This window comes from Xiphophorus hellerii, chromosome 3, assembly GCF_003331165.1.
Source record: "Xiphophorus hellerii strain 12219 chromosome 3, Xiphophorus_hellerii-4.1, whole genome shotgun sequence".
Taxonomy (NCBI): domain Eukaryota; kingdom Metazoa; phylum Chordata; class Actinopteri; order Cyprinodontiformes; family Poeciliidae; genus Xiphophorus; species Xiphophorus hellerii.
Genome location: NC_045674.1, coordinates 4,676,988 through 4,698,350, shown reverse-complemented (window position 1 = coordinate 4,698,350; position 21,363 = coordinate 4,676,988). Strand labels below are relative to the sequence as shown.

At 36.3% G+C, this 21,363-nt stretch overlaps 1 protein-coding gene across 1 annotated transcript; it reads right to left on the bottom strand.

The window, feature by feature from the left end:
* ctsk (cathepsin K) lies at positions 1-11,600 on the bottom strand. The gene is made up of 8 exons (XM_032558695.1): positions 11,448-11,600; positions 10,246-10,369; positions 7,582-7,704; positions 5,641-5,793; positions 2,042-2,260; positions 1,241-1,406; positions 603-711; positions 1-408 (listed from the first exon to the last, which is right to left on the bottom strand). The coding sequence occupies exons 2-8, from the start codon at positions 10,366-10,368 to the stop codon at positions 309-311; spliced, it is 993 nt and encodes a 330-aa protein (XP_032414586.1). The 5' UTR covers position 10,369; positions 11,448-11,600; the 3' UTR covers positions 1-308.
* Positions 11,601-21,363: the final 9,763 nt, after the last annotated feature.

The following is a 21,363-nucleotide window of genomic DNA, read 5'->3' as shown; positions in this document are numbered from 1 at the left end:
TTTCAGTTTCAAATTTAAAATTTTATTCATCTTAATAGAAAACAACAGCTTGCATTTGAATTATTAGTAAAAGTGCTTGAACAAAACACAGGATCACGAGAAAAAAAAGAACATTTATAGGAACTGACTCTCCAACCACAGGAAGGGAGGAACTTACATTGCCAGCAATGCTTTCATGTCCTGTCTTGTTTTCACACAATGAATCAGAAAAACTCTGCAGTGCAAACAAGTTGATATTTTTGTTGTAGTGGTGTTTCAAAGTCCATGTAAGTTTTCCTTGTCCTCCCTTCTTTTCACCAGTCTTTTGTTCACATAATGGGGTAGCTGGCAAGGTTGGCGATGCCGCACAGGTTGCCACGGTTGCGTGCCATCAGGACGTAACCCTTTTTCCCCCAGGTCTCTCCCCAGCTGCGGTGACAACATAAAGAACAGCACATGTTGAAGATCACCAGGGGTGAAGCAGCGTTTCAGTTTATCAGTTTGTCAGAAGAAAACATCAGCTGTCAGGCATCAAATCAGCAGCAGAGCAGCAAACAATGCAGCTTTCATTTAGTTGACACCAAGAGCCACCTGATGCCTTCCAGAAAGCTGAGGAGCCCCACCTGTTCTTGACGATCCAGTACTTCTTTCCTCTGGTGTTCACACCGTAGCCAACTGCAAGCACGGCGTGATTGATGTCCTCTTTGTTGCAGTTGGGGTCGTGGTAAATGCCTGATAATGTCACAGATGAGAGACACACAACCTTGAGCTGAAAGTCCATAAAACTTTGCAGTTTCTAAAAATATATATTTAATTTCTCTTTTAATTTGTAAGATATAAAATATTCCAGTTTTCTCCCTCTCATAAATCAATTATCTACATCAGCGAGACTACATTTAAAGACTCCAAATTTCAAGAAAACAAGTATGAATTTAGTTTAAAAATATTTAAATTAGGTTTTAATAAAATTAATATTTTCTCAAGTAATTACAGACTTCAAAAGACCTGATTTCAGGAGTCTTATTGCTGAACTGCTAGTTAAAAAACGCCTAGTCAGCAGTAGGCACTACTAAGGATTCTAAGTAGCTTCAGGTAAAATGTGGAATAAATTTTCACCATGAAGGAATATAAAGCATAAACTTTAAAATCCACATTTCACACTGATTCAAGTGTGAAAAAAAGAAAGTCTACCTGTTGGTTTTGCATTTCATTACTTAAAGCTTTTATTGAAGTCATGTAAAGACTCAGGTCTGTCACTGACCTCGTTGGTAGAACTGGAAGGATGACTGTGTGGCGTCGATGCCCACAGACACTGGGCCCACTTTGAAGAGCGCAATTGCCAGCGCATTCTCATCACCTTTTGGCACCTCCTTGTAGCCTTTGCACTGGGCTGCCATGCCGGATGAGTTGTAACGGCAAGGCTGATCCTACAGACACAACAAAAGATGAAAAAGCCAGAACAGTTTTGGTGGAATTTTAAAAAATTGAACAAAGAAGCTAAAAAAAAAGAAAAACTTGAATGGAATAAAATGTATTCCTGATGATTTTGACCTTGTGACATTACATTCAAATGCCCATCTCACATTACCTGACTGATCACATTCCCACAGTTGAAACAATGAACTTTCTCAGAAACAGAAGAGGAAACATTCGTTTATTTTGCGGCAAAGTTTCTACCTCATCACTTCTGCTGAGTCACATTTTGGTCATACTTTAGCTCGTGTTTTACAGAAAAAATGTCTACTTTCTTTATTAATGACATTGTGACAAAAGGAGAACTGGTGATTTTTACAGTTTCATGCTATATTTGAAGCTAACACCTAGAAGCTCTCATAATTCTTTCCCTTTTTGTTGAACCATTCAAAACCGCAAAATTAAGGCTTTCAAAAACTAAAATAAAAATGAGTCAAGTGAGGGTTTCAACCTCATTTCCATTCAAAGGTTGCTCATAGGCCCTCAGGGATTTAGTAGATGTATGGAAAAATCTGAATCTCACTCCACTTTTACAACAAACACATAAAGACTATACAAAAGATAAAGCTTTAATAAATGAGTTTCTCACCTGTCCGACATATGGGTAGACTTCCTCCGAGTCAATACCTCCATTCTCCTGCACATAGCTGAAGGCGTTGGTCATGTATCCACCTCCACAGCCGTCGTTTTCCTTGACGCAGTCCACCAGGTTCTGAGGGCTGAGGTCGATGAGCTTACCCGTCTTCTTGGCCAGCTGGCCCTCAAGCGCCCCGGCAGAACTGAAGGCCCAGCAGGAGCCGCAGGAACCCTGTCAGGAAGGACATAACCGAGAGCTCAAGGTTAAATTAGTGCTGTAGAAGTAGTTATACCGTCTACTGTTCAGAGTAATATTATTTAGCAATAACAACGAGCAAATTTAAACATTCAAAAACCTTATTATTGTAAAGTCAGCTGACTCAAACACTTCCAGTGCAAGAAATGTTTTAGAAAGTAGTGGTTGCATTATACTGTCTGAACGCTGGAGGGCAGAGTTTGTCAAGAATAAATTTGACTTCAGACGGATTAGAGACTTAATGAGAATTGTTTCTGTGGTATCATTCGGGCATCATTAAGTGCATGCCTGTGGTACGTATCTAACAGTTAAACAGATTTAAGAATACACTTTAAGGTTGGAACTCAAAATTTTGAGAAACGAATGCTTAACCCAGGCAACTAAAAACTCAAAGGAATAATGCTGTTTCGAGTGACTCCGCCACACAATTGTAAATTTCCACTAATTATTTGACCATGAATTTTTAAACAGCTTCTCTTCCACACATAGATGTTTATAACAAGCTAGTGCTCTCTGTAAAAGATTTACAAATGTGCGACCAGATTAATTTAGAGCCCTGATCATCTATTTGATCTCGGCGAAAATTAAAATTGATTACAATCAAACAAAACATTAGGGCATAATAACCGAGTAGCATAAAATCTCCTGAGGGTGAGACATCAGCAGAGCTGTTAGTATGCAGAGACTGCTGCCACGATGTTGAATAATTCATGAACAACAGGAAGAAAAGGAGACGCTTAGATCAACCTATTTATGTCGTTTCTGCAGGTATGAAACTCAACCACAAGGGGGCGATACAATAACGACATTTTTTTCAGTAAGACTCTTAGATGAGAAACTCTTGAAATGAGTTATATCCTACAAATTAAGGTGGATATGTTTGAATCAAAACAGCAAATTAATAAAAAGCAGATACCAAAAATAATCTTAAAGTGAAATATTAAGTTCTTTATTTCCCCTAACAATAAACAAGAAAGGAGATTCATAAGTTTGTCATTTTTGTAATTTTGACATCTCTATGTGTGAATTAAAATTCAGTACTGCAGAGATGAAGGATGAGACATGACTTATACATTTCATAGATTTTTAAATAATTAAGCTGAAAATTTAGCATCATTTTAAGCAAACAAAATTTCATCCCAGAGGAATTTTGTAATCTATAAACATCAAAGAGAAAATGTTCAGCCAGCTGTGGGCTCAGAGTGTCTCTACCAGCTCCGATGTTCATTAGATAACATGACATTGTTCTGAAGCTGATCTGCCTATTAGCAGGAATCACAGATGTAAACCAGATTTCACTATGCTTAGTCCACTTCCTGTTCTGTGGGACAACAGTTTGCATAAATAACCCCAGAGTGTTCAATTCTCTCATGATGACTAATTACATTTTATAATCACAGCCTGGTCTTTGTTTCTGAAATCCATTAGCCGTGAACACAGGCTTTTTTCCCTGTTACGTGACTGGGCTCTTACTGCAATAATTGCTTTATCCATTATGTTTAGAGTAAATTAAGCTTATATTTTGAAAAATGCATTTCCAGGTATTTCTGAGGGTATTAAGTATTCTCTTCACTTTCACATCAATTTCAGTATTTCAAAGCTGAAAAGCTGCTGTTCTCTAGACGTCATTGTAGCCTGCTGATTGATGTTGTTTTTAATGTTTAGAGCTTTTTCATTGTCAAGCAACCCATGTCCCATCTCCAATATTATTTTCTCTGCATTTAGTTACAAGTAATTATTTGAAGTCTTCTCACTTTGCATTTCTATTTTTTTAAAAGCAACCTCATGAGTTCCCAGGTGATTAATCATTTGCAAAAATTGTGTTTCTTTCTTAACTTTCTTCCAAGAAAAGCTTGGGAACTTTGTTCTCAATGCTTTTGAAACATTTGCATCATGTTTTATGTAAAAACATACCCTTCATAATTTTTTTTCATTTCAGATACCTAGAAACATGATGGTTGCTATGAAAGTCATGAAGCACTTACAAAGACGTAGTTTTCACCAGATGAGCACCTTGAACATTGCTGTTTGGTGACTAATAATCAAACCTTTCTGTCTACAGTCTGCGTACCTGCTTTGCAAACATTTCTGCTTCCTCACATACCTTCAGCGTTTGATCACATGAAAGGTATGTGTTGTTATTCTTTTGGTGCTCACATGCTTTTTGTTGTTCATCATATTTACCAGAATGGCAGCTGTACTTCCCCGTTTTATATCTGTCTATGTTACGGCACCGCAATATCTCTGCCAACTATTTAGTCGATCAACAGCTTAACTTGGATGCCTTTAGTGTCACGATCCACTTTAATTAAGACACGGTGAATCTGTAATTTCTTCCACAGTCTGACAAAAGATAAATGCATCCATTTGTGATTCAAGTGCATCTCCTTGTCTATTGCCCTGCTCTACCATTTAAACTTGTAGTAACTGAAGATATTTCATTTTGATCATTGTTAGATTGGTTTATACTGTCATGATCAATGACAGAGATTAAGATTCATTTTCTCATGATGTGGAAACAGTGCCCTAGTACTGATTTTCCTGCAGCAAGTTTAAGGAAAATACCCCATCTTACTGGACAGGGCATCAGTCTCTTGTAGGTACGTAAAGCTAGACAGTGTGACCCTCCTCTGAAACTGTGAAGAACAAGGGAAAGGGACCTTATTTAAAGACTGAAGAAGCTTGGAGTTGGATCTTAGCATTTACCCTTCCACCCAGTAGATTGGTCAAAATGTTCCATTTTACATTAGATTTTTCTCATGGCTTATTTAAGCTTAAGACTAATGAAATGTAAAGGCAAAAGCCATAGGTCCCCTCAAAGTGAATGCAAACATATCTTGTAACTTCACAGGTCAAAGGTCCTCAGATGAAATCCAAGTTAGACCTTTTTAATATTCAGATGTTTTCTTTATTTTGACTAGGTTTTTTATTGATGGATAAAGACATTATCATGAGAATGTTGCTCCACTTTGTCCAAGTGAAGAAAGTGAAGAAAGAGCACAGTAAGCTCTTAATTTCCCCGCCTGTTCTCTCAAATTAAAATTATATGGATTTATGCATTGGTCCTATAATTAGTGAACAGTGCAGGGCGCCCAATCACAGCTGGAACATGCTCAAATAATATTATCCATTTATAAAAAGCAGAGCAATGATGGACTCTTTCTGCAAAATGCCATATTTCCATATTTAGTTTCTTTTATGTTTAATGAGCAATCTTTTGTAGCTTTAAATATTTACTCAGATAGACTCTTCATGATCCTTAAAACACAGCAAGTGGAGTTCTTATTGGAAATAACTTCCAAAATAAAGAAGTTGGTCTGAAAGAGAATCGTTTTTTTTTTGGTTTGTTTTCTGACCTGATTTTTAATCGGGGTCACCATGCCCTTCTTGCGGTAGTCGACGGATTTGGGAAGCTTGGACACGGACTCATCAAATGCCATGGTGAAGCTACGCTCATGATCCATGGGCACCAGTAGGCCAGTCATTTTCTCCCCCACTTCCTCAGATGTCTGCAGGAACACAAAAATGCCTAATAGTTACATTGTTCATGTTTCATAGATACAAGTGCTACAGATGACATTCAAAGAGTGTCTCTCAAAGAGTTAGTTTTTATAACCAGGGAAAGAAAGGTTGAGTTGATCAGACTCAAGCATTTTACTGTCTCATCTCAACAATAAATGGTTTCTCTGTTTCTTGAAAGAATATATAATAAGAAAAATGTTGAAGTACTTAAACCTAATAATAGCAGAGGGATTCATTTTAAGATTTCTGACACGGACAAGTGAACAGAGATATGAGAGACAGAGGAACTGATTCAGCAAGGTGACAGAGGATGAAAAGGAATTTATGAAGAGATGGCTTAACACAGGTTACCATAAAATGAAATGTCATTTTTTCTCAACACCAATGTCGAAACAAGATAAAGCACAAGAGTGTGTAAGGGGAATTAAAAGGAAAAAAAAGAACAGCATGGGGGATATTATGTGATTTCTGGTTTTGTATTTGGCTGTCACAACGCACAGCTGGTTACTTGGTATTCAGTGATTATGTTTTCCCTTCATTCCTATCAGTTTTATGGAGAGATTTCAGCCCAGCTCGGTCTAAAAACAGGCAGGAGGAAGGAACACAGCCATCTGTTGAGCTCCTTCATTTAATTCAATGTCTTCTAGTCAAAATGAAAATTTGAAGGCATCATTCATTTACAGCCACCTGTTTAAACAAGAACATAAATGAGTCCTTAATCTAGAATTTGGATGTACACAATTTGCCTCCAACAAATGAGTCCAAAGTCTGGCATGCTGCAGTTAATGAACTCTGCTTTCCAATTAGTTTTTGATTAACAACATGTAGTAGCAGGAAGACAGTTGTGTACAGGCATGGCATCGCCTATGGAAGATTTCAGACAGGTTAGCATTTGCTGCAACAAAGAGGGGGTAGGCCAAAAAATTGACAGTAGGATATGGTGTATAGAAAAAGAAATGCTGAAGAACTAATGTTTGAAATATTTACCATAATTTAATGGTTTCAAGTAAAAAAAATCTATGATTAGTCCAACAGACAGTTTCATTAAATTGGCTAATAATTAATTAGCCACTTGAAGGTACTCATATAATGAGTTTAGATAGCTGAAGTTTCAACCCAAGATGGTGAGATGGTCATTAGGGGAAAAAAATAGACAGTGACATCACTGCAGAGGTAACAGGAGACTGTAGTTTCTTTTATTCTTTATCCCAATGTACATACTTAGATTTAAGCCCCATGCACTTCTTGGATGTGTCAGCATACATGGCAAATTAAGTAGCAGTGTTTCAGCAGATTAAGAAAATACTGATATTATTATTTTTGCTTTTGTAAAACCTGAAGAACTATCTTGATTATATTTTATCCCATCAGTGAAAGCCATGTAAGTAAAACCAAAACATTTACAGACATCATGAAGTTTTCATGTTAACTTCTTTTTAATTGAATAAAGAATATAATCAGTTGGTTGCATCTAGAGTGTGGCAGGTTTATTGTAATGGACTGAGTCTAAAATGTGGTGGATAAAAAAGAATGTGTTCTAACAATAACAGGAACACTAAAAGTCATAGAATTGTTGGAAATACAGTTCTGGATAAAAAAAAATGCAGACAGTGGTGCATCACATATGACCACAAAAAGGAGGAAAGAAGAATAGATATGTGTGTTTTTCTAATAAAACACTGGAACAAGAAAATATATACAATTTATTGAGATGTGCATGTGTAATGTACTTTAACCTAACTCTACACAGATGGAGAAAGAAGCATTTAGCATACCATGTCTCCCAGGTGGTTCATCCCCAGCTCGTAGGAGTGCATGCCCAGTGCTGCTTCCTGGTTGTGAGCCTCAATCATTTGCATATTCTTCTCCCAGATGACTCTGCGGATCCCTTCTTCATCCTGAGTCAAACAAAGACAGCTTTCAGGTCCTGATGTCAGTTCAAAAGGCACAACTGCACTCATCCTCCGCAGCCTTTAAAGCATCATTTACTCCTGAGTTCTTAGTTTCTCAAGCATTTTTATAAGACATTTTTAAAATGCTTATGTTTCACCAACTAATTACATTTTAGTGTGAACTCTCACATTTGAAATTAGTTTATTTAAGCTTTAGTGTTAAAATCAGAAAGCAGTGGAAAACCAGAATCAAAAACTTTATTCTTTAGTAGTAAAGAAAAATGTAGGAAAGCAAGCTAAGTTATCAAGGACTAAATCACAATGGATGTTGAATACACATTCCCATTTTTCAAGCTTAAATAGCAACTAACTTATAACACCTGCAGGCTGTGAATCCATTACTTGGTGACTGCATAAAACCAGCAACCAGGCTGTGTATGAGAGAGAGCTGTTCTGTGAAATGCTGACCTACATACGACGAGCGCTCTTTGTCATTGCTACATATGGAAAAGGTAACAGAAAGAACACTTTACGTTTTGTTTAGAACAATGTATGTAAAAAAAAAAAATATATATATATACAGTATATACAGTATATACATTTCTAACTCTTCTTCAACTCTTGCAAGCAAGAGCCAATTAATTTTGCTCCATACAGATGTATTTCCTTAGGAGTAAAAAAAGGATAGTGCAAAAAATGATAGAAGAAAAAAGAAAAAAAACAATTACATTTGTTATTTCCCATCTGTATAAAGACCTGACAGCTGATGCAAACCAATCTGGGCAAACAGGGCAAATTTCATTATAATTAGCACACTGAAAAGAAGAAAAAAGCTTGGTGTATTGTAGCCTAATTACATTAATTAGGACAATTTAACCCGTGTTATTTTCCCAGTAATTTTCTTTTAAACAGTTGTTTTAATCAGAATTAGGCACTTTATTATGTCAAAACACAATATTTACATTTAGCCATATGTCTGAGGGACAAAATATACCCAACAGGCTTTGGGCTGTGGTGCAGCTGCTAAACATCACCTTTGTCTCTGCTTAGGCATTTTTGAAAGGTGATGATGAGGAATTGGAGACACTGACTGAGAAGCAAACTCACCAGTTAAGCTGTTGGGTTTTCACCAACCTCTCTGACTCTTGTTTGTGAGGAAAATGGGCAACAAACATGCTGGTGCAGCCCAATGAAATTCATTTTTCATGATTTTATTCAACTACATTATGTGGTATGCTTTAATGTGGAGACCAAACTTGCTTCAGGGAATATCAATCCTGTAGGAACAGTTTGGACAAACTGTAGAGGTAAAGAACTGATCTTGAGGATGTTTTCAAGGAATGCAAATTAAAAACATTAAAGATTAATCTGTCTACTACATAAAATATCATCTGTGTCTGCACAACATCAGTTAAAGTTGTATAAAAGTCATGCTCATATTCTGTATAGAAAAACAAGACTGAGTGGCATAGCAAACATGCATCTTCACACTCATCTTCACACAGTGTAGATGCTAACACACTCTACAGCTGCAGAGAGCTGACCTTTAGCTGGAGGTGAAGCACAAACAGGGATGACAGATGCTCTGCAAGCACTGACGAAATAAATTTGGAGTCAGCTCTGGTTTAACACCAAATAACTCATATTCTCTTTTATCTTCACTGCCAAGAACTTAAAAATGTTTTTTTTTTAAAAAATCAATGTGACAGAGGAGTGAAAATTTAGCAGAAGAGACACATTTTTAAAAATAGGGGGCATAAAATAAGTCAGGGGTGATGGAGGTTTCCTCTGCTGGGAATTTCTGACTCTTGCTCTTATGCTTCACCATCAGAGTCAAGATGACCCAAATTAATAAAAGCTATTCAGTAAATGGGCTAATTGGATTTTCCCTCATGATTTCAGCTGATGGGAGAATGATTATTATGAATATAACAATGATTGGGATTTTTATCTGACAAAGATGACACATTTTACTAACGTGTTTCTTGTCTTTTATCATTCTCTAAGTCATTTCTGAATGCAATGGTCAGAATAAAAAAAACAAAAAACGATCAGTATAGTCAATTCTCACTCTGCATGTCCTCTTTTATTTCTGCTTCTTTTTGTCTCAAACACACTGGTCTTTTATTTCTCATTTCCCCAGAAGACTTTATTTTTTCTTTCAGGTCTTACAACCAGGAGTTGTTATCTACCCCATTTAAACCCCACACAAGTCAGTTACTGTTAGCGAACAAAGGTGTCCTGTGGTGAATAAGCATTTTCTATTACAACTGCTTTATAAATACTGCAATCCACATGACTAGCCTGAGAGAAAAACTTGACTGTGTTGTCGACAGTAAAAGGTTAATAATGATTTTAACATAATAAATTATACTTTTTGATAATACAAGGACCCAAGGTGGGTGCAGGGGGCTGCTCATGCCATCCCCCACAAGATGATGTGAGTGATCTGGGATGTTGCCCATGTCACCCGTATCAGAAACTGCCACAGGCTTCAGTGGCAGATAAGTGTTGTGTGATACGGAGTTTGTTTTAGCAGTCACTCACCAAACCATTGTACTCTCTCTGATGTGTAGTCTTCCATTGCTCCCACTGAGCTTCCAGAAAGGCTTCATCCATGTGGCTCAGTGCTGAGACAGCCAGCAGCAACACACACACACACGACAACATCCTGAAAGTAAAAAAAAAAAAAATAATAATAAACACACCCAGATTTAATACCCAAGTGCTTTTTGGTCAGTTGGTATTATTTTTATCCCATTATTTGGCAATAAATGTATTTGTAATTATAATTAACTTAATTCATTGCATCAGTGAAGAACGGTAACTATTTGAGTAAATAAAAGAAGCCCCCAACCATCACCTGGCTCTTAAACAAACTTTTTTCTGGTTTCAATTTCCGGGTTTCTGTCATGTGCTGATGACTAAAGAGCGAACAATGTGCATACACTTTTTTTTCTGTTAGGAAAACTTTATACAAGCTGTGGGTGAAAGCAGCCTGAGGTTTGCTTCAAGTAAGTAGACAGGTAACTTTAAAAGAAAAAACAACATTCTCTCTCTGATTCTATATTGTATAGTTACAACAAAAGGACAAAAGATCCAAGTCATGATGTGAAGAAAAGCTTGTTATTTCACCAAGATATATTTATCTTAAAGACTTCGCAGCCTTTCCAGCTCTCTGCTTTCACTTCATCAAGTCTCTTTTTATGAAACTGTGCATCTAATCTGCATTTGTTCACAGTTTCCAGTTAAAGGCCAATGACTTTCTGGGGTTTTCATTCTAAACAGCGGGAACCAGCTTGTTTCCTTTTGTTTTGAAGAAGTGTATGGCTTTGCATCGTTTGCTTCCTACACACATTGATTATATATGCAGAGCTATAGCTTCACCTTTATGGTGATCTGTTAGAGAGCTTCGCCTAAAAAGCAAATGTGCATTTAATTACTTGTGTGGGCGCTGTGTTTCTGCATGAGTCACACAGATAGTCCTCTTGAGGGTTCTTTTATGTTGTAGAAATTAACTTATTTCACATGGATTATTTATATAGTGAAATATACAGTGTTTAGCCGCAATTGAGAGAACTAAGTTTAGCTTCATTTCACACCAGAGCTTGTTTTATTACACCAGCCGGTCAGCTTTTAGTAGGTTACAAAACATCTGTGCTTTCAGATTGCTTAAAGCCTTTTCTGACACGAGCCCTGCTCAACACAAAGGCTTAACAAAAGTAAACGTGCATGATAAGCAGACTTACCTCGGGCTCAGAAGTTTGAAAAGTTTCGAGAAGTCTTCTAGGTGTGAAGTTCTGTGCCTGTGTTGCTAAAGTAGGTCAGTGTGCGAGTTTATATTGGCAGGATTTTAAGGAAGTAAAATGGGAACTCCATGTATGGGGAGGAGTTTTTTCTCTGTTTTTCCGTACAGGGAAGCTACATCTGGTTTTCCTGAAAGAGCAGGATGATGTCAAGTGTCAAGTTACACAGGAATGTCCAAAACTTTACACAGACGACTGAAGTGCTGCAAATTCTGTGCTGCTGCATGAAAAAAATAATGAATACCATTAAATTACATTAATATTAATTATCTTTATCTTAATGAGAACATATAATTAGGGAATTTGTGACTATAAGGGGAAATAATCTAACTGATTGAGGAAATGGGTCAGATCTTGTAAGTATTTTGAGCTTGTAATAAAATATAATTTATTCTTGTGGCTTTTATAACAAGTTCCACCACTAAAAATACAGTCTTTCAAGTACTATCATATAGACAGAAAGAATCACAAAAAGGCTCAAATTTTTTCCATTTTGAGTCAGAAGCTCAAATTTCAAAGCTTCTGGTTATAAAAATTAACTGAAATGTCTCAGAACTCAGTGGGAAAGTTGAAGGTTCTCACTAAACCCAACACATCAAATATACTGTCCAAACTCCTGAGGCGCATGTTACCACACTCAAAGTACTATAGCTTGTACTGCTGACAGCTGTTACCCGGCAATAATTATGCGAGGTGAATTTAGAAGGATGGAAAATGTTTTTTGTTACAAATTTTCAAATTTTAGCGTAGAGTAGTTCAGAGAATGAACACATTTACTGTGCTAAAAAAAATCTGCATAATTTCAGACTCAGACTCTAAAGTTTGACCATGAACATTAGCAGTATTATCAAATATGAAGGTCTTTAAGTTGAAAGTTTCTATTTGTTATTTTAAATGGGATATATTTATGTGTAAGCAGTGTAAACTGAAATCACATTTGATGAAAGAAAATAAAGAAGTGTCCATCCTGAACACAATTTCTTAAAATGCTTGCTAAAGATTGGAAAAATAATAAAAATGCTGGTATTTCATTTTATGTTTATTTATCAACAGTCAATTTTGAACTTTATTTCAGGCAAATCAAAATAAAGATCATAGCAACACGGCACAAAAGAATTACTCATATAAACACCTGAAGTAAATAAATTCCCACAGCATGGCCTAAATAGACACCATATTCATATTGCATGTCTTTCTGCTGTCTGGTGGTGAAGTACTTCCTTGTCCTGCAAGTCATGTGTGTATGTATGAATGTGTCGTGTGACTTCTATTGTCATACAGCAGACCAGAACATCTAGTCACCAATCTAAATATAAGAACATCCTCTATGCCTCATATGTCCAGTGACACATGACTGTATTGCCACTGGTTCATTTTGCATGCAACCACTCCTCCATTAACAAATAAAGCAGCTTAAATGGAACAGCTTCAGTATGCAATCATTATCATTACACCTTCACTTTGGAAAAACATTCATGAATTTATTATTATTCTTTAATAAATTCATTAAAAACTCAAGATTTTTCTTTTGGCTTGACATCTCATATCTGATTTTATGTTTGATGTGATCACAGATGTTTAGTCCGTCATGAGGCTTTTGGATATTCGGCTTAATTTCTACGGCTGTTTATGATTCATATAAATATAATGAATGCAGCTACACTAAACACAAGTGTTCCTTAGTCCTTTATTAAATTTATTTAATGAATGCATGCAATGATCTTTTTGATCCTAATGCTCCAAAGAAACAAAGACAGAAAAAATAGGAAGTCTTCCCTTAGATCAGTCTGAATTGTTATTGTTGTAATTTATATACAGTATTTTATACTGTTATAAAAGCAGTATAAAGCTGACAATACACAGACATATTTCAGACTTTACAATAGTATACTGCCCTTTTGTTGTCCTTTGCACAACAACAAAATACAAAAAGCTTCTTTGTTTTCATCGTTCTTCTTCCCATTCCCACTGAAGCAATGCTCATGACCATTAGGAAAAACTTCAATTTCAGCATCTTCCTCTTCACTTCAAAAAATATGCTTGGACTGATGCATCAACACTTGAGATTAATTAATAAATCAATCTTTAAACTACTAACATGCTGCATTTCAGTGGAATGCAGCATGTTGAAACTTGCCTAGAGCCTTTCCCATCTTTACCACATTGAACATCTTCTACTTAAATGTGTCAGGTTATTTTTGTCTGGATGAACCACTTAGTACTAATGAATCACAACTGATTGAATGAAAAACAGTTCAAACTGAAAAATACAATATTTGTGTAAAATGACAATTAAACATTATGATATAAATGATTTGATATTTTCTGTCTTAATCATTTTCTTGTTGTTTATTCATGTTTAACAGGGCTTTTCATATTCAGTTCATTTCTCATTGTTACTTATTATCAAGTTTCCCTTGTTCAAGACCTGTACGTTTTCTTCTTTTATTGAAACATTCACACATCCTTCATGAAGTGGCTCTCTATACTTTTACTGCACACTTCATAACAAATTACCTCAGTGCTAAAAGCCAGTCATTTGGTACCTTTTTGTGATAATCTCAATGCTCACAAAACAAAAAGGGAAGTAACTCGATGCCGACACATTGATTGGGCTTAGGAATTTTTCCATCCCCTAAATCTCCAACAGGTCCTTTATAAGCATTAGTTAAATGAATCCCACCCATGGATATGAAAAAGGAAAGTAAGTCCACCTGTAAACTAATTTATGTAATTTCTTTTGTTTACTATCAGAGTTTTATGATTTTATGTAATTGTTTCACATGTAAGTCAGGCTGAATATACTGTAAATGTTTCTAACTTTGCCCGAATTTGGAATTAGCTAATCAATGTTAATAAGCTTGAAGGACTACTTAACTTTTAGATAAACTAACGTTAATGCAAGTTTTAGGGGTTTACCAGGCTTGGCAGATGCTTAAACAGTGTTTTCCCAAGGAGGTTCCAAAGAGCAGCTGCAGTACTAAACCTAATGCAAACCTAAAAAATGGTTTCACAAAACCCAAAGCAACAAATATCTATTCAATACCAGAAATATAAACATTTGCTTTCTGGAAAATATATTTACAATAAAACACAATAATCAATTTAAAAGTGAGTGCAAAAATAATGCATTTAGCAATCAGCTAAAAATATTAGCGTCTGCTGCAGGTTGATGGAGAGTTCTTAAGATAAAATACATTGTATGTTCTTTCTCATGTAATAGAAGCATATTTTTTTGGCAATTGTAAGCCAGAAAGGTTTGTTGGTGACATCTGACATCAAACAACACGGTGCTGAAAATTGTATTAATTAATTAACCTTTGGTAATATCCAGTTATTGTTGATTTTGGTCGAATTTTCAAAGGATGTAGCATGCAAACTACTTCCTCTCTGAATAAAGAGAAAACAATTGTAAAAACTGACCCACAATCACTTGCCGCCCTTCATGCTAACTAAATAACATTACTCTGTTTATTAGACAGTATGCCTGCTTCCTTTCCCTCTTACATCTTTATTTGCTTCAATTGAAAGGAAAAGGAAAATCACAAAAAGAAATAATTATCAGTATGTTTATAAAATTTGAAAAAAAGCCTGTAATAATTCAGAGTGTGAGACTGCAGGCTCTCAAATTTTTCACTTATTCCAAATAAAGGTTTCATAATGTCGCTAAAGTGTAGTACATGGGAGTGAATTTTTCTGAAACAAGTCAAGAAAATATAATTCAAATTCCTCTCCTTCTGTTTCCTGTCTTTTGCTCCTTGAGGTCAGCCACAACCTTGGGTGCTGTGCTGAGATCTCTGTTGTGCTAAGATCTTTGTTGTGTTAAGTGCAGAGCAGGCGAGCAGCTTCAGGCACTGGCTTTCATCACTGACAGCTCTCTATCTATCTGAGCACCTTTTTTTTTCCTTCCTTTTTTATTAGAGCCCCGCTGGCTTTCTCTGGGCTGGAAAGTGCATCCTAAGCTGCTTTAAGACTCTTCCTTCAGATTCCTCTTTGGCCACTTTAGATAATGAAACTTATGAAAGGTATTGTCTCTAAACTGATCTATCATCCGGCTACCCCGTCTCAGCTCAAGCAGACATCACCCAGAGGGTCATGACCTGGGTGTTAAATTATGCATGGGGAGATAGATTTATTTTCCAATAATCCTCAGTGCTATGTGCTCAGGTTTTAGAATATATTTTCATGGTGGAAGTCTTTTGTCTCCAATGTGATCACTGGCAGCCTGAGCCTCACTGTTGTCGTAAATAATGGAAAATTAAAGCCCTTGCTTTGCAATAAATTATTTGTAGAGTGTTTCTTTCTATATAGGCAAAAGCCACCATAAATGTGGAAGCAGTTCAACTCCCAGAGTTTTCCGGTTGATAAACTCGTTGACTCAGACGTCATGGGGTATCAGCTTCCTGCCATTACAAAACCAATTTGGCACTGTGAGAATAGGCAGGAAAACCTTACATCACTGCAGTGAGGTACAACAGAGGAAATTGAATGGCATCCCATTTTCTATTTGAATCCATACCACTGACTTCCTCTGGGGACAGATTATGTAACCCTAATTTTGCTTCAGGCTTGAGGGCTCGAAAACACCAAGCCCTCAAGCCAATAGAGAGAGAGTCAGCCCAACAGGCCTTAAATCTTGATTTGAACTGTGTAGACTTTTCCCTGACCAGTTCAGAGATTAGGCCAGCACACACCAACGAGGTTGTAAAGGCTTGTTTTGATTCCAGCAGATTAAACTATGTTGCCTTTTTTTCCCCCATTCCAATCTTTGATTGTTTGGGAAAGCAAAGACATTGTGTGTTTGCAGAGTTGGAAATGCTCCTGTTGTCTGAGCCATGTCTGCCCCGTTTTCTTTTCAATTTCAAAATGAGCAGATATGTAAGTGGAAGGATAAAAAGTGCTCAAAATATTAAGAGTTAAAGTCACCAATGATTGAAATCATTTCATGGACAAGATATGGTCATGAAAGCAAGCAAATGCAAAAAGCTTTTCCCGAGGACTGAAATATAACAGCTTTAAAGGTTTTCAAAGTCATCAGCCTTTGACGACTTTACAGTTTCATTTCACTTTATTTGACAAACAGAAAGTTCAACAAGTGACCAAATGGTATTTTAAGGCTTAAAACACCCAATGAATTGTAATCAAAGTAAACATCGGTATGTCTTTTTTTTTCTTTAAATGTAGCACTGTAGAAAAGGGAGGAATGAGATTTTTAATAAATGTTCTACAGTTTTGAAACAAGTTCAACAGGAACCTGATTAAAAAGTCCCAAAGGAAAACTTTACTAATGGTGCAGTGTTTCTTCTGAACTGTAGGGGGAGATATTTGGCAATGGCTCTAGAAACAATCTAAATGACTAAGTATTGGGTTCTTAATCCTTTCTTTCACTATTTGAAGATCCTTCAAAGACCCTAAACATAAATTACAAGGAGCTGTGACGGTACAGAGCTTTTTCAGTGCACACCTTTATCAGACTAGCTTCAAAGCAAAACTCAATCACAGGAGATTTGACTGAGTAGTAATTAGAAATTTGGAGCTTGACACAAACTCCAGCTAGAGATCTGTCAAAAGATCAGCATAGCCAATAAGGATTTAGTGAAATGAATGAGACATTTTTCATGTTTTCGTGCTACATTGACTTTATTCTAACAGTTATTTAAATAAAATGTATTTTTTTTAATTATCAGATTTCAGTTTAACACACAAAGATTTTCTTTGGAAATGACCAAATGAACAACAATAGAAATGTCAGAAGGACAGGCAGCATGCAGGCATACAGGTAGTGGTGGTTGCTGAATGCTGCACCAGCACCAGCACAAACATGAAATCTACTGTTACTTTAACTAGAACAGTGTACTTTGGACAGATGAAACACATGGCAGAGAGAAACTGTGCAAAGATTAACATTCAAGGATCCTTCTCTCTGTATGCTAATACATTGTGAAATGCTACTGGACATGGATAAAACTGCCATATGCGGGCAAAATAGAGTTGAACAAAGTAATGACAGAAGGGGTGCCAAAAATGGTGACACCATTAATTTGATCAAAAAGGAAATTATATATTTTAGGTATCTTGTTTTAATCTGCAGACATGTGCTTAAATTATAGGTTGGATTAATCTACACTTTTAGAGTGATATTACGCTACTGCAGCAAAAGATTAATTTATTATATTTCTTTTAGATTTATACCAGTCTTAATAAATATATAATGACTTACTCAAAGTATTAACAAATGACTTCAGCATTGAATCCAGCTGGGACATCTGGGCAGATAATAAGTCTGCATGTGCAGAGCCCTGACTGCAGACCCTCTGAATGTTTGTTGCATGATCTTAGGAGAATTATCAACGGACCCAGTCTGAAACTGGATGCAAAACCAAGTCATTCATGATTCCTGTTGTCTAATCTCTTTACATGGCATGGTTGCTGGGCATCTGCGATATCTGTTGATGCACACATGTGCTATAATGTTTAAGGGATTAGTATTTATTTTTAAGCAGCCACAGAAACTCCCAGCATCACACACACACATACACCCCCACACACACAGTGAGATGAAAGCCCTTTTCATAAACACAAGCTGGGAGCACACATTCATAATTTTTTCAGTGGTTTATCTGTCACATGCTGATGGGTCTCCACATTTGCTCTTTGGAGATTAGCAGCAGCGTTAGATTTTAAAGTGCTGCCATGCTCTGTGCCTCTTTCTTTTAATTGATAAAAGATTTGAATTGAGGTTTGGAGAGAAATTGCTGATGTGCAAAATGAGCTCATGAAATGAGCTTAAGGCTTGTAGCAGCACACTCTTTAACGCAGTGACGATAATACAAGCTATCAGCACCATCAGTGCAACCCTGGATTCTCATTAGAGCAAGCAACAGCTGGGATCTCAGCATGTACTTAAAAGCTAAATGGTCTGACTGTGCTTGGTTTCAGAAATGGCTTTAAAGGGAGCAAAGAAAGAGAGGTTCACTGCACAGAAATGGTTGTAGTTATTTAGTCAATACTTAACAGAGCCTGGGTTATTGAATTCCTGCAACAACTGCAGTATCATTTAGTGTGGGACTAAAGTACCAACTTCTCATTTTCACTCAAACGCCAATGGTAGAGCATTAAAAATAATAATAATTAAAAAAGAAAAAAAAATGTTTTCTTGTGATATTACTCTATTTGGTGCCAAACAAATTGAACTAGATCAAATTTTGGGACAATTGGAGATATTTCAAAGTAAATAACATAAGAAGCTGCCGAGAGAAATGGCTCACGGTCTTTTGCTATAGGTAAAAGAGAAATCCTACAACCGCTAAAATCTGAGGCCACTCCATTTTACTTTTCATGAAGAAGGAAGTTGTGCTTAGTGTATTTTTCATGTTGTATCCCTCAGTGGGTCTTGATGTAGGGTGGAATGTGGACACTCAAAAACTAAATAGACTAATGGTCAACAAATATGCAAATATGAACTGAAATGTAAAAATTGTCAACAATTACAAGCATAATATTAACTGTTCACTTTTCTTTTGCAACAGTAAACAAACAAGGCCATCATCTTCATTATTGCAGAACAAGAAGCAGTACCAGCCAACAAAAGCAATTATTTCAGAGTTTATGGAGTCATTTATTTTAAGCTGTGGCTTTTAACAACAGTTATTACAACATAAATGCTGGACTTAAAGCCGGTTGAATTTCTTAGAAATATTTTCTACTCCTGCAAACTTTACTTTTACTCAACCTATTGAAGCATTTTTAAAGTTATTTTCTGATTTTCACGAAAAACAAGAAGAGAGTAGACATTAACTACAAGAGAAAATTTACCAAATCAGATTCATTTTCTTATTTTGTGTGTTCACAAACAAAAATTAACATCAGAAAACTCTCCAGTGTTGATCATCTGCTCATATCTCTTCAATAGCATTAAAGCTACCCACAATAAATACAACGGAAATTAAACTTTCTGGGAAGGGGAACACAAAGGGTTTATTTCATGCCAGGCAATAAGCAGTGAACAGCTGATGCGCTTTTAAAAATATCATAGAGTTTTGAAGGCGGTGCAGAAGTAACTAACCTTCTTTTCTTCATCAACACTGCTGTTAGCTCTGGGATTTTGAGTAGGAGCTAATTCTGGTAACAAAAGTTAAAGTTTCATGATGTCTCTTTCCTAATTAGCTTCACTTCCGGATGCTGATCTCAGACAAAACAAACTCAACTCAACTCAGCTTTTGATATAATTAAACCCTTGGGTAAAAGTGATACATCGATGTATTTTCACATGACAACCATCAGTGCACCTTTGGGCAAGACTGTCACTTTTGCATACACTCATTGATGATGGGTTTCTCAGGCTGTTTCCATTGAATTATTACATTTAAATATTAATTGTGATGCCTGATTGTCTTTTTTTATGTAATGTGCACTATGTCTGCAGCCATTTTGACCAGCCTCACAGATCTTTATGATGACTTTTGTTTTACTAAGCAGCTTGCCTCCTCCAGAGCCATAGTGTGAAGCCTCCTGCCAGCTGATCTAAACCCCTTGAGCAGCGGAAATGAAGATGTGCATGACTGTCTTTCAGAACGCAGCGAACCAGAAGCAACAGGGATTAATTAAAACGAAAAGTGAGGTTTAGCCTCGGACCACCATCACCTACTGGGAACCAAATGGAAAAGTCCAAGCATCCTGAAAATCTGCTTATGGTCTGAGAAAACAATTACAATTTTGGGTAAAATCCTTGGTTATATACAGCTTTTTTTATACTCCTGACTTTTCAATATGTTACTAAAGCAAAGGCATTTCATTTAGCCTGTGTGATATGAAAATAGTGAAAGGAATATACAAGTTCAAAAGTATTGTATTTAGATCATACTAGTGTTGGCTTTTAATCCATTAATTTTTTTAGGTCCTTTTGTGTTTTGCTACAACACCCTTTGTGTTTCTGTATTGTCACCATCCCTTCTCACACCTATCCCTATAAAATGATTAGCATTCCCAGATTATGTTCACCTGGTATATGGTATAACCTCCTTGCCTTCATTGTCATCTTTTGTTTTCTTACATTTTGTTCTTGCATCTGCCTGTAAGTTTAATTACCATTAAATTCTTCACACTCACTATGTTGCTCCTGGTTTCTTGCCTGCATTGGGTCTACCTCAAGCACACTTTGGATGCAAATGTATTGTGGTGCAGTTTATTATTACTTGCCATAGACAATTCAATTTGTTGAATTGTATTAAGACAAAGAAATCTGCTAGTCTGTACAAGTATAATTTGTAACAACGTACGCCTGAAACAAATGTAATTCATTCTTTTCAGTTTTAAAAACTAAAGAACTATCGCTGATCCCAAATATCAGTGTGCTGTGATCTCTGTAATCTTCTGGCAGTTTTTTTCCCACCTCTCACCATTTTCTCACAAGGTGAGGCTGAACCAAAACTATAACATAGTACTGTGTAAATAAAGGTTCAATATGTCATAAAAGTAATGATTCAACACTCTTTGTCTGCTAGAAGGAAACACACTTTTCAGTCTGAGTTTGTAAAAGAACCAAAGTTATTTAGCTAAAAAACACAATCTGCTGAGGGTTACACACAGGGGAATAATGTCACATCTATGGGTTGTTTCTATGTTACTTGAGAGTGAATTTGTTGTGACTTGGCGCTATTTAAGTCAAGTATTGATCTGAATTGATTTGTAATTTGCATGTGAAAAAGAAAATTGTGTGGATAGGGCACTAAAACTTGTTCTAGCCCACCGTCCTCCTAAATTCAACTGTTGCGTTGAAACCTTAATTCTGGGTCAAATCCAGAACCCAACTCTTTTGTATTAAACTATACAAGGTTGGACCCTTTTTTCAGCTGAGGAC

What these genes read in the sequence shown, in the direction of transcription:
- ctsk (XM_032558695.1), bottom strand. Translation starts at nt 10,368, where the DNA reads ATGTTGTCGTGTGTGTGTGTGTTGCTGCTGGCTGTCTCAGCACTGAGC. An exon ending in CTTCCAGTTCTACCAACGAG is followed by an intron (nt 712 to 1,240) that starts GTCAGTGACAGA and finishes TGACATTATCAG; the next exon opens with GCATTTACCACGACCCCAAC. An exon ending in TACTGGATCGTCAAGAACAG is followed by an intron (nt 409 to 602) that starts GTGGGGCTCCTC and finishes TTGTCACCGCAG; the next exon opens with CTGGGGAGAGACCTGGGGGA.